This window comes from Carcharodon carcharias, chromosome 1 (assembly GCF_017639515.1).
Source record: "Carcharodon carcharias isolate sCarCar2 chromosome 1, sCarCar2.pri, whole genome shotgun sequence".
In the NCBI taxonomy this organism is placed as follows: Eukaryota; Metazoa; Chordata; class Chondrichthyes; order Lamniformes; family Lamnidae; genus Carcharodon; species Carcharodon carcharias.
The window spans coordinates 254,562,174-254,576,475 of NC_054467.1; the positions used below are offsets into that span (position 1 = coordinate 254,562,174).

The following is a 14,302-nucleotide window of genomic DNA, read 5'->3' on the forward strand; positions in this document are numbered from 1 at the left end:
TCTGGATGGGCTGCCAGTTTTCCTGCCTCTGGTGATATAGGCATGCAGCAAAAAGATGACGAGTAATCATCCCCTGCCTTTCTGCACCATTCTGCCAGTCTTCCAGTCTGTCCCCAAAGGGCTGGTAAAATGCAGCCCTGTTATTCTTCTAGCCTGCATGTGACAATAAAACTCTAAGAAAGGTTTAAAAACAAAATAAGTATATGATGTATAAACGGGCATAGCTGGGTTAGCAAAACACCTCACACCATTAAAGAGGCTAATGGCATCCAAAAGTATTTTTAAAAATACCACAAAATAGTACTTTATTTAAAAAAAACATTTTGATAACAATGAAGGCTGAGAATTCCTCCATTAAGCTAGTTATAAAACTTTACCTTCTGCTAACCTGATCATTCTGCTACTGCAGCTGCTCCATCACTGCACTAAACTGAAAAACTGCACTGTCACATTTTTGTGCAGTGCAGCACGTATTAATGAGTCGGGTAGACAATTATCTAAAACAAATGCATAACCAAAGTGTAACAAATAGAAAATTGTTACATATAAAAAGGCAGTTAATAACCTTAGGATTTAGGAACCATTCAAGCATTAATCCCCACAACCCCAGATATCTCCTCTCCTGAAAGCACCAGCCAAATGGCAGACCTCCAATACTTTGTTCATGTGCCAAATCATCAATCCAGAGATTGTACAGCAAGTGTTGGTAGGCTCTTTATCCATGGAATGCATCACAGTGCATGAGTGATAGTCTTGATCCCACATACACACCCACACACCTGAAATCCAGAACCTATTTCTCTCAAGGGCCATACTGCTATCTCAGTTGACATCAGTTTGACACATACGTAACCTGGTGCCCTCCTCCTCCTTGTGCCTCAGATCCAACCAGGAGGTGCATCTACCCTCTCAGCCATCAAGAAACACTCGCCATCCCTCCTCCTCCCACCCTCCTCTTCAAATTTAATCCTCCTTCAATCCATATCAAAAGAATGAAAAGTCAAAATTCACAAAGAACAATACTGGAAAGGCTCAGCCTGTTTACAGAATACTGGTAGCAATGAGGGACGGACATCAATATTGTCACCAGGGCTGCATTTAAAACACCTAGTATTGCTACACTGCAGCCATTTTATACCAGCCCACACATACCAGGGTGTTTGTGAAGCCATGCAGTTTTCATATCAGGCCCACTTCAGCTGTGAAAAGAACACCCAGCAGTAAAGCTTTACACTCTGTCCTTCCAAGTGGTTTCATTTAGAATGAGTGTTTTGAACCGTAAAAGAAAAAGGGCTAATTTTAACTTTGGCATGCAACATAGAACAGGCAACAAGGGGCTTAGTCAGGCAGTATACATGCCACCTGTCAATGAAAAGCAATGGGAGGGAATATTAGTTAGGATGTATAATGAAAAGCCACTTCAATATTGCATGTTGTAGACTGTAATCCAAAGTTAAAATAACCCCAAGTATTGGTGGTTACAGGTCAATCACTGGTAGGAGCAATGTGAGCAATGAATTAAGAAATCGCATATAAAGGGTATTTACTGGCTTAAAGTGCGAGTCCTCCCATCCCAAACACAGCCTACATACTAAGTAAGCTTAGAGATAGCAGTGATGTCCCCTTGAAGTTACAGCTATCCCAGGTTAAACCTGTGGCAATAGACAAAATTGAGACATTATGCAGCGCATTGACCCACATTTCACCCTCCCAGTTTTCACATCTAAAATGTACTAGAATGTCACTAGTTATCCAAAGTGGATGTGTAAGAAACGAGTGATAATTAAAATTGAGAACAGCAATAACACAACAATCACTAAATATCAAAAATCTATGACTAACATTTACAGTAGTCGATTAATTAGTCCACAAGGACCTTCCACCTATAACAGCAACAACACTGTAACAGGCTGGGAGGGAGAGCGAGAACATTGGTGATTGTACTCAGTTTGAATCCCTGGATTCCACAGGAAATGAAAGGAGTGCAGATGCTCAGTGTCACTTGTCTTTGACTGCCATTCTTCCTCTCTCCCAGTGGTCACACAGCAGAGGTGCTTGCCGGGGATGGTGTGCTATACACAGCAGCATCCCTACTCCATGAGACAAGTTCACTTCCGATTGAGAGATCCTGGCAGTAAACATGAATCTCAACAGCCAAAGCTTTGTATATTTTAACCCGTAATAAGTCCTCTGCAATCCAACGAGATCAGTGATCTTAACATGTTGAGTACTAGTGGTCATTTTCGCCTTTCACTTCTACTAATTCTCCTATCAGGAAGATGCTGATTACTTTTTGTGGTGCAAATCCTTGAGTGCAGGGTTCTGCAACAATACCTTGGGCTAGTGGTCACTGTTTCATGTATAAACCTAAATGGAATCATAGAATGACACATCACAGGGAGAGGCCTATCAACCTATCATGCTTATGCTGGTTCTTTAAAAGAGTTATATATTTAATCACACTGTCCCAATCTTTTTCCATAGATCTGAGAATTAACTGAGCGCTAGCAGGGCATTCAAAGCTGGTCTTGACCTATTGCCACGTCTACAAGTGTCCTCTGTAGCAATGGTCACTGAAAGGAGCAGGAATCCCGAGCTGATATTTACTCTCCTTGGGATCCTTGGTGACACCCCAGACTGAGGTTCCATCCCAGAACCTATAGGCCTGGGCATTCAATTAGCTTCCATCTTTTACAATGGGCGCACTCTTTAGAAAACAATATATACATTTATTCACAGGATCAAACAATGCCAATTCCTTAAGCTTTTTGGCATAAACTAAAACTGGCAACTTGGGTAGTCCTCAGAGGGTTAAAAAGTCGCAGAATGCCCTCACACATTTTCAAATCGTGTAGCTGCAAACAAAACGATATTGGCTCCTCCTCCGCCCCCAAGTTGTGGACTCTTTGCCAGGCATGCATGAAGCTGACATGATAACTAGTGATGCTGAGTAAGGGCCGCAGATGGATCCCCAAACTATACTTTCTTACTTAGAAGAAATACATGTGGACAGAATTAAAAGCAACACCACACACGTAACCATAAAAAATACAGTATTTTTTTTGCAAAGCAGGTGCTCTCTTGGGCCATATTCTTTAAGGGGTGTCAGTCCACCTGTAGGCCAGTGATTAAATCGAGGTTTCGTCCTGGCACGATATGATAGAAATAGTGTGGTTTCTCGAAGGGACCGTGTTCACTCCATTCACTTCCTTCCCCATATTTTCATAAATCTCCTCTTTTTCACTGGTTCCATTTAAACCTGATGCGCTCTTCTGGCAAATGGTCAAGGGCTGGGTTTCACCAGTGGAGCCCAAACCGGGAACCGTGGGTCCCCCAGCTGCATCTGTATAATTCCCCTTATAGCTGTTCTTTGACACTTTTTTGTTGCTGTACCACTGGTGACCAAACTTGTAGGTGATGGCACCGAGAATAAGGCCAAGGACCAGAAAGAAAAACATCAGGAAATAACTGACAGAATTCGTTTCCTTCCTGGAGTTGGCTGAAGACCCAAACTCCAGGCTGTAGAAAGCTTTAAAAGTCCGCACTTTGTCCTCAATGCACACGCACTTATAATCACCCAGGCTGGCCGATGTAGCTATCACACCAATCCCTCGGGCTCTGTCATTGTTATTCAAGTTTCCATTAGGTGTTATCCAGTGACAGGTTGCCCAGGCGGAACTGGGTTCACACTGAAGGAAAACTGTGATCCCATTCACCACAGGTATCACCTTCGCCAGAAGTACCGAGTCTGGAAAACAAAATAAAACAACTTTATTGACAGGACTGGGCTTTAACTTTCACCTGTGGAGATTAAGAAGGGCAAAGTTCCGAAGTGCTTTACAACCAATGATGTGCATTGTTGTAATGAAGGAAATGCACATGACATGGTCTCAAACAGCATTGAGATAATGAACAGATAATCTCTAACTGTGATGCTGGTTGCAGGGAGGATATTGGTCAGGACACCAGGGTAAAATCTTCTGCTCTTCCAATAGTGTCACAGGATCTTTAATGTTTTAACGTCTGAACTAAAAGCGTTAAGTGAGGAAGTTACAGCAATGTAACATGTCAATAGTACATAGTGCAGTCAGTCAGCCAGTGGTGAAGGGGCAGTTATTGATTCCAGAGGCAGGAACACCAATTAATCAAACTTCTCTGCCTTGGATGGCTTTGTACCGGGAGAAAATCCCTTTTTTTTTTGAAGAATACCATGAAATCATTATTTACATCCACTGATCAGATTTGCGTTTAGATCATAGAATCTTAAAATGGCTACAGCAGGGAAAGAGGTCATTCAGCCCATTGTTTCCATGATGGCTCTCTGCAAGAGCAATTCAGTAAGTCCCAGTCCCTCGCCTATTCACTAATTGCCCCTGCAAATCTTTTCTCATCAGATGCTTTTTCAATTCTCTTTTGAAAGCCACAATTGAATCTGCCTCTACCAAGCTCTAAGGCAGTGTGATCAAATACTCACTGCATAAACATTTTTTCCTCAGGCTGCCAATGGTTCTTTGGCTAATCACCTTAAATCAATATCTTTTGCTTCTTGCCCCTTCTGTCAATAGATAGAGTTTCTCCTTATGTACTCTGTCCAGACCCCTCATGATTTTGAAAACTTATATCAAATCTCCTCTCTAAGGAGAACTCCAGTTCTCCAATCCATCCACATAACTTTAATCCCTATCCCCAAACTAGCCAATCTTTCTGCACCCTCTCAAAAGCCCAGGATTGGACACAATTTTCCACCTTCTCTGAGGGATGCAAATCTTTGGAATTTTCTATCTGAGAGAGCAGTGGAGGCTTTGTCATTGAATATATTCGAGACTGAGTTAAACAGAATTTTGATCTAGAAGGGAGTGGAAGATTATGGCGGGAAGGCAGGAAAGTGGAGTTGAGGCCATGAACAGATGGCCTACCCCTGCTCCTATCTCTCATCCCTAATGTTGAGGTCAAATTAGTCTTTGTCCAAGTTACTATTAATTTTGTCCTGGATTAAAAGTAGGGAAAATCCCAAGATATTCTATAAGTATCTCAACGGGAAGAGGATAACTAGGGAAAGAGTAGGGCCCATTAAGGACCAAGGGCGCGATCTATGGGTGGAGCCAGAGGACATGGGTAGAGTGTTGAACGAATACTTCATATTCGTCTTCACCTAAGAGGATGAGGATGAAGGTATGGAACTCAGGGAGAGACTGCAAGGTTCTTGAGCAAATTGATATAGGGAGTGACAAGGTATTGGAGGTGTTGGCAGGCTTAAAAGTGGACAAATCTCCAGGTCCGGATGATTTGTGTCCCAGATTGCTGAGGGAGGCAAGGGAGGGGATCGCAGGGGCTCTGACCCAAATTTTTAACTCCTCTATGGCCACAGAGGAGGTGCCAGAGAACTGGAGAACAGCTAATGTGGTTCCACTATTTAGGAAGGGTTGTAGAGATAAGCCAGGGAACTACAGACCAGTGAGTCTCACATCAGTAGTAGGGAAACTATTGGAGAAAATTCTGAAGGAGAGAATCTATTTCCGCTTGGAGAGGCAAGGTTTGATCAGGGATAGTCAGCATGGCTTTGACAGAGGGAGGTCATGCCTAACAAATTTGATTGAATTATTTGAGGAGGTGATCAGTTGTGTAGATGAGGGTAGTGCAGTTGATGTAGTTTATATGGATTTCAGCAAAGCCTTTGACAAGGTCCCACATGGGAGACTTATGAAGAAGGCAAATGCATATGGGATACAGGGTAATTTGATAAGGTGGATTCAAAATTGGCTTAGTTGTAGGATGACAGAAGGCTGCTTTAGTGACTGGAAGCCAGTGTCCAGTGGCGTACCACAGGGATCTGTGCTGGGTCCCCTATTATTCCTCATTTATATAAACAACATAGATGACTATGTGGGGGGTAGGATTAGTAAGTTTGCGGATGACACAAAGATTGGCCGGGTGGTTAACAGTGAAGTTGAGTGTCCTGGGCTACAGGAAGATATAGACAGGATGGTCAAATGGGCAGATAAGTGGCAGTTAGAATTTAACCCTGAAAAGTGTGAGGTGATATACTTTGGAAGGAGTAATTTGACAAGGAAGTATTCAATGAACAGCATCGCACTAGGAAGTTCTGAGGAACAAAGGGACCTTGGCATGTGTGTCCATAGATCTCTGAAGGCAGAGGGGCATTTAGTGGGGTGGTGAAAAAAGCATATGGGACACTTGCCTTTATCAATCGAGACATAGATTACAAAAGTAGGGAGATCATGTTGGAGTTGTATAGAACCTTGGCGAGGCCACAGCTGGTGTACTGTGTGCAGTCTGGTCACCACATTATAGGAAGGATGTGATTGCACTGGAGGGGGTGCAGAGGAGATTCACCAGGATGTTGCCTGGGATGAAACATTTAAGTTATGAAGAGAGGTTGAATAGACTTGGGTTGTTTTTGTTGGAGCAGAGAAGACTGAGGGGTGACCTGATCGAGGTGTACAAGATTATGAGGGGCATGGACAGGGTGGATAGGGAGCAGCTGTTCCCCTTAATTGAAGGGTCAGTCACAAGGGGGCATAAGTTCAAGGTGAGGAGCAGGAGGTTTAGGGGGGATGTGAAGAAAAACATTCTTATCCTGAGGGTGGTGGCAGTCTGGAATGCGCTGCCTGGGAGGGTGGTGGAGACTGGTTGCTTCACATCCTTTAAAAAGTACCTGGATGAGCACTTGGCACATCATAGTATTCAAGGCTATGGGCCAAGTGCTGGTAAATGGGATTAGGTAGGTAGGTCAGGTGTTTCTCACGTGTCGGTGCAACTCGATGGGCCGAAGGGCTTCTTCTGCACTGTGTGATTCTGTGATTATAATTTCTAAAAGCTTTCCCACCAATGAAGTTAAAGTGCCTGACCTGCAGTTTATCCATACATCCTATTTTGAACCAGAGTGTAAACATTTACAATTCTCCTGGCACTACCTCCATAACTAAGGAGGATTGGAAGATTATGGCCAGTACATCCACAATTTCCACCCTTACTTCCCTCAGCCTCCTCGGATGCATCCCGTCCGGTTCAGATGACTTTTCAATTTTAAGTATGGACAGCCTTTCTAATAGTTCATCTTTGCCAGCTTTTAGGCCATTCAGTATTCTCTTCCACTATGATTTCAGCAGCATCTTCTTCCTTGACAAAGACAGTTGCAAAGGACTCATTTTGTACCTCAGCCATGCACTCTACCTCCATGCATAGATTCCCCTTTTGCTCCCTAATTAGCCCCATCCCTACTCTTACCATAAGACCATAGGACATAGGAGCAGAAGTATGCCATTCGGCCCATTGAGTCTGTGCTTCCATTTAATGAGATCAAGGCTGATCTGATAATCCTCAATTCCACTTTCCTGTCTTTTCTTCATTACCATTGATTCCCTTACTGATTAAAAATCTGTCTATCTCAGCTTTGAATATACTTAATAAACCAGCCTCTCCAGCTCTCTGCGGTAAAGAATTCCACAGATTCACTATCCTCTCAGAGAAGAAATTCCTCCTCATTTCTGTTTTAAATGGGTGACCCCTTAATCTGAGATTATGCCCTCTGGTCCTAGGCTCTCCCACAAGGGGTAACAACCTCTCAGTGTCTACCCTGTCAAGACCCCTAAGAATCTTATGTTTCAATAAGGTCACCTCTCATTCTTTTTAACTCCAAAGAGAAGAGCTCAACCTACCCAACTTCTCCTCATAAGAAAATCCTTCCATATCCAAGATCAACCAATTTGGTTAAACTTTTCTGGACTGCCTCCAATGCCAGTATATCTTTCCATGGATAAGGGGACCAAAACTGTTCACAGTATTCTAGGTCTGGTCTAACTGGTGCCTGTTATAGTTTTAGCAAGGCTTCCCTATTTTCATACCCCATTCCCTTTGAAATAAAGCCTAACATTCCATTTGCCTTTCCTATTACCTGCTGAACTTGTATGCTAGGTTTTTGGGATTGATGCATGAGGACTCCTAAATCCCTCTGTGCTGCAGCTTTCTGCAGTCTTTCTCCATTTAAATAATATTCAGCCTCTCTATGCTTCCTGCCAAAGTGCATAATTTCACATTTTCCCACATTATGTTTATCTGGCAACCTCATGCCCGCTTACTTAACCTGTCTATATCCCTCTGTATAGACAGGTGACCATCCTCACCACTTACCTTCCCACCTATTTCTGTGTCATCCGCAAACTTGGTGATAGGCCACTTCCCTCATTCAAGTCAATAATTGAGGCCCCAGCGTTAATCCCTGTGGCACTCCACTAGTTACAGGTTTCCATCCTGAAAATGCCCCCCTTATCTCTGCCTTCTATTAGTTAGCCAATCCTCTATCCATGCTAATATACTACCCTCAACACCATGGGCTCTTATCCTATTAAGTAGCCTTATGGGCAGTACCTTACTGAATGCCTTTTGGAACTCCAAGTATATTACATCTATTGGTTCCCCTTTATCGATCCTTCTTGTCACCTCCCCAAATAATTCAGGCATGGTTTACCCTTCATGAAGCCATGCTGACTCTGCTTGATTAGATTATCTATTTCTAAATGCTCTGCTATTACATCTTTTATAATAGACTCCAACATTTTCCCCAATGACAGATGTTAAGCTTACTGCCCTATAGTTAGCTGTTTTATGTCTCCCTCCCTTTTTGAATAAGGGCATTACATTGGCAGTTTTCCAATCCTCTGGGACTTTTCCAGAATCTAAGGATTCTTGGAAGATTGCTACCAGTGCATCCATCATTTCTGTAGCTACTTCCTTTAATTTCCTAGGATACAACCCATCAGGTCCAGGGGAGTTATCAGGCTTTAGTCCCATTAGTTTCCCTAGTACTTTTTCTCTAGTGGTAGTTATTGTATTTATTTCCTCCACACACCACCCCCCCGCCCCCATACAAGACTTTTAGATTTCCTTTAATGTTAGTTATCAGTCTCTTCTCAAACTCTTTCCTTGCTTATCTTGCTTCCTTTTCACTTCTGTTCTGAACTTTCTTCAGCCAGGTTCTCACCTGTATTATCAACCTGACATCTGTCATGTGCACCGTTTTTTTAATTCCTTCATGGGATATGAGTATTGCTGGCAAGGCCAGCATATGCTGACCATCTCTCATAGACCATTTCAGATGCAGTTAAGCATTAATCACATTGTGTGGGTCTGGAGTCACACATAGGCCAGACCAGGTTAGGATGGTAGATTTCATAAGTATATTTTTCTGCCTAATCTTTCTATCTCTTTCATCATCTAGGGAACTCTGGCTTTATTGTCTAACATATCACCCTCATGGAACTATAACTTGACTGCAACCAAACCATCTCCTCTTTAAAAGCTGCCCATTATTTCATTGCCTGCTAATCTTCAATTCCAGTTTTGCCTGCTAATCTTCAATTCCAATGTACTAGGGACAGATCAATTCTCATCTCATTGAAACAGGTTCTCCCCCAATTCTTTCTCACCCTTTTCCATATCTAACCTAAAGCTTATGCTACTATGATTGCTATTCCCTAAACGTTTCACGACTGATCAGTTGGATCCTTCACAGACCCAGCAATGTCTCCTTCCTCATTGGGCTCAAATCCTACTGATCAAGAAAATTTTCCTGAACACCCTTCAGAAACTCTTTCCCTTTTCTCCCTTTACACCATTACTATCCAAATCTATAATAATGGAAGTCCCTCAATTTCTCTACTCTATAGATTTTGCATCTCTCTGTAATTTCCCTGCAAATTTACTCTTCTATATCCTTCCCATTAGTTGATAACGTACGGAACAAAAACAGAATTACCTGGAAAAACTTAGCAGGTCTGGCAGCATCGGTGGAGAAGAAAAGAGTCGACGTTTCGAGTCCTCATGACCCTTCAACAGAACTCCAATGTACAGAACATCTCATCTGAGAGATTGTGCCTCTGAGTTCCAGATTTTCACTACACCTCATGAGAACACATGCTTTTCTTTCACAGGATATGGACGTTACTGGCTAGGCCAACATTTGTTGCCCATTCCTTATTGCCCTTGGGAAGGTGTTGGTGAACTACCTTCTTGAACCACTACAGTCCATGTGGTATAGGTACACCCAGAAAGCTGTCAGGAAGGAAGATTCCAGGATTTTGACACAGTGACACTGAAGGAACAACGATATAGTTCCAAGTCAGGATGGCTTGGCGGGGTGGGGGTGGGGGGGGGGGGGGGGGGGGGGTGCGGTCGGGGGGAAAACGGGGGACCTTGCAATGTCCAGGTTTGCATACAAACAATGACCACTGTGACCACCAGTTGGCTTAATCTTTTATCTTGGAGACTCTCTCGGCCTCAGTACTCTGCAGATACCTGTTTTTTGTTCAAGTCTCACAGCACAATGATGTTGTATGGTGTTAGCAGATGGAAGGTACATCGAAAAGTGATCCATGCCTACCACAAGGTGACCATTATAGACAATCGTAGAAGAGTGACAATAAAACATCAAAGCCACAAAACATCTATTGCCAGTCTAGTTGGTCACTGAAAGCATCTGCCACTGGCAGTCTATTAGCAGTGGTGCAGTTGAATCCCTTTCAACACTTTTTAGAGCGATAATGACATTTTTATCTGGTACATACATGGACAATTGTCTATGGCTCAAATCAAGAGTGTGATGGAATACATATCACTTGCCTAGAAGGGTAAAGCTGCTGCAACATTCAACCAGCTTAACACCATTGAAGACAGAATAGTTTGGTTAACTGGTGCCTTGTCTCCACCTCTGGGCTTAAAATCCACCCCTTCACCACTGATATACTGGCTGCAGTGCATAATTTACAAGATGCACTGTAGCAGTTCTCCAGGGTAATATCTTTCAAATAGGACATTAAACCAAAGGATCCACCTGACTTTTCAGGTATACAGTTAAGTACAGGAGGTTTCTCTCGGAGTCTTGAGCAACATTTACATAGAAACATAGAGCAGAAGTAGGCCACTCAGCCCTTTGAGCCTGCTCTGCCATTCAATATGATCACGGCTGATCCTCCATCTTAACGCCCTATTCCTGCTTTCTTTCTATACCCCTTGATGCTCCTAATGTCCAAAAATTTATCAATTTCTTTCTTGAATATACTCAGTGACCTGGCCTCCCCAGCCTTCTGTGGTAGAGAATTCCACAGGCTGACCACCTTCTGAGTGAAGAAATATTTCTTCATCTCAGTCCTAAATGGCCTGCCCCATAGCCTGAGACAGTGGCCCCTGGTTCTAGATTCCCCAACCAAGGGAAACCTCCTCCCTGCATCCAGTCTGTCTAGCCCTGTTAGAATTTTATACATTTCAATCAGATCCCCTCTCATTCTTCTAAACTCTTGTGAATACAGGCCCAGTCAAACTAATCTCTCCTCATATGACAGTCCTGCCATCCCCGGTATCAACCTAGTGAACCTTCGCTGCACTCCCTCACAGGCAAGTATATCCTTTCTTAGGTAGGGAGACCAAAACTGTACACAATACTCCAGGTGTGGTCTCACCAAGGCCTTGTATAACTGCAGTAAGATATCCCTATTTCTGAACTCAAATCCTCTTGCAATGAAGCCCAACATGCCATTGTCTTCCTAGTTGCTTGCTGCACCTGCCTGTTTATTTTCATTGACTGGTGTACAAGGACGCACAGATCCCTTTGTACATCCACATTATCCAATATATCACCATTTAAATAATATTCTGCCTTTCTGTTTTTCACACCGAAGCGTATAACTTCACATTTATCCATGTTATTCTGCATCTGCTGTGTGTCTGCCCACGCACACAACTCGCCCTGAAGCCTCTTTGCATCCTCCTCACAACTCACAACCCCGCCCAGTTTTGTGTTGTCAGCAAACTTGGAAATATTGCATTTGGTTTTCTCAAACAAGTCATTTATGTATATCGTGAATAGCTGGGGCCCAAGCACTGATCCCTGTGGTACACCACTAGTCACTGCCTGCTATCCGGAAAAAGACCCGTTTATTCCCCCTCTCTGTTTCCGGTCTGTCAACCAATTCTCAATCCATGTCTATATATTACCCTGATCCCATGTGCTTTAATTTTGCCTATTAGCATCTTATGTGGGACCTTATCAAAAAACTTCTTGAAATCCAAATGCACCACATCCACTGGTCCTTCCTTATCTATTCTACTAGTTACATCATCAAAAAACTCCAGTAGATTAGTTAAGCATGATTTCTCTTTCTTAAACCATGCTGATTTTGTCTTATCCCGTTAACACTTTCTAAGTGTTCTGTTACCATGTCTTTTATAATAGACTAACATTTTCCACACTACTGATGTTAGACTGACTGGTCTGTAATTCTCTGTTTTTCCTTTTTTAAATAGTGGGGTTACATTTGCCACCCTCCAATCTGTAGGAACTGCTCCAGAGTCTATAGAATTTTGGAAGATGACCATCAATGCATCCAACGTTTCCAGGGCCACTTCCTTTAGTACTCTGGTGTGTACATTATCAGGCCCTGGAGATTTTTCAGCTTTGAACCCCATTAATTTTTCTAGCACCATTTCTTTTACTAATACTGATTTTCTTCAATTCATCCCTCTCACTAGACCCTTGGTTCCCTAACATTTCTGGGCAATTATTTGTGTCTTCTTTTGTGAAGATAGAACCAAAATATGTGTTCAATTCTTCTGCCATTTTATTGTTTCCCACTATAATTTGCCCCGTTTCTGACTGTAAGGGACCTACATTTGTCTTTGCTAATCTGTTTCTCTTCATATATTTATAGAAGCTTTTACAGTCAGTTTTTATGTTCCTTGCAAGTTTACTCTCATACTCCATTTTCCCCTTCTTGATCAAACTTTTCGTTCACTTTTGCTGAATTCTAAACTATTCCCAATCCTCAGGCTTGCTGCTTTTTCTGGCAATTTTATATGTCTCCTCTTTGGATCTAATACTATCCCTAATTTCTTTGGTAAGCCATGGTTGAGCCACCTTTCCTGTTTTATTTTTGCGCCAGACAGGGACGAATAATTGTTGTAATTCATGCATATGTTCCTTAAATATTAGCCATTGCCTATCCACTGTCAACGCATTTAGTAAGGTTCCCTAATCCATCATTGCCAACTTGCGCCTCGTACTCTCGTAGTTCCCTTTATTTAGATTCTGGACCCTAGTTTCGGAATCAACTTCTTCACTCTCCATCCTAATGAACAATTCTATCATTTAATGGTCACTCTTCCCCAAGGGACCCCACACAACAAGATTGTTAATTAATCTTTTCTCATTGCGCAATACCCAGTCTAGGATAGCCTGCTCGCTAGTTGGTTCCTCAACGTATTGATCTAAAGAATCATTATGTACACACTCCAGGAAACTGTCCTCCATAGTATTATTGCTAGTTTGGTTGGTCCAAGCTATATGTAGATTGAAGTCTCTTTAAAGAGTACAGTTGTACCCTTACTGCATGCGTCAGTAATTTCCTGCTTAATGCCTTCCCTTACATCTCCATTACTGTTTAGGGGTCTATAGACAACCCCATCAATGTTTTCTGTCCCTTGGCGTTTCTTATCTCCAACCAAACAGATTCCACATTATGATTTTTTGAGCCATTTTCCTTCCTCACTGTTGCGTTGATTTCCTCCTTTACTAACAATGCTCCCCCACCTTTCCCTATTTGTCTGTCCTTCCTAAATATTGAATATCCCTGGACGTTCAGTTCCCATCCTTAGTCACCCTTCAGCTATGTATCCATAACTGCAACTATATCATAACCACTTATATCTATTCGCACTGTTAATTCATCTACCTTATTGCGAATGCTCCGCGCATTATGATACAATGCCTTTAGACTTGTCTCTTTAACCTTGTTAGTCATCTTAGCTTTATTTTGCACTATGGCCCCATTTGTTTCTCGCCCTTGTTTTTTCTGCCTTCCACTTTTGCTTCTTATTTTTCTGTCTTTTGTTTCTATCCTTGTTTCCCCCTCCTGTCTTCCTGTTCAGGTTCCCAATTATCCCTCAAACACAGATTATCCGGTCAGTATCACTTTACTATTTGTGGAACCTTGTTGCTAATTATCAAAGTTAACACCATCAGAAAAGAGGACTGAAAACCCATCAGGCATGGAAAGGAGGGGTGTCATCAAACGTACCTGTCTCAGAGTTACACAAGGTGTTAGCCTGTGGATGGTCATATTCCACATCTTGCAGCATCCTACAAGAGAAGCAAATTATTTTGTTTTTAGCAGGGTGCAATAATTGAATGCAATAATTATCATTTGTATTTAAATTAGCTACAATTCTATATTAAAAACATAATTCAGAGAAGGTGTAAACACAGTGTAATAATATTCAACCATACACGTGG

At 42.3% G+C, this 14,302-nt stretch overlaps 1 protein-coding gene across 1 annotated transcript in view; it reads right to left on the reverse strand.

Annotated features, from left to right (window-relative positions):
• Positions 1–276: 276 nt before the first annotated feature.
• sema4f (sema domain, immunoglobulin domain (Ig), transmembrane domain (TM) and short cytoplasmic domain, (semaphorin) 4F) overlaps positions 277–14,302 on the reverse strand; it is a 262,102-nt gene continuing 248,076 nt past the window's right edge. The window contains exons 14-15 of the mRNA XM_041197038.1: positions 14,088–14,149; positions 277–3,748 (exon numbers count right to left, since the gene is read on the reverse strand). Of these exons, the coding sequence (XP_041052972.1) occupies positions 3,129–3,748; positions 14,088–14,149 (682 nt within the window). The 3' untranslated portion in view covers positions 277–3,128. The remainder of the gene's footprint in view (positions 3,749–14,087; positions 14,150–14,302) is intronic.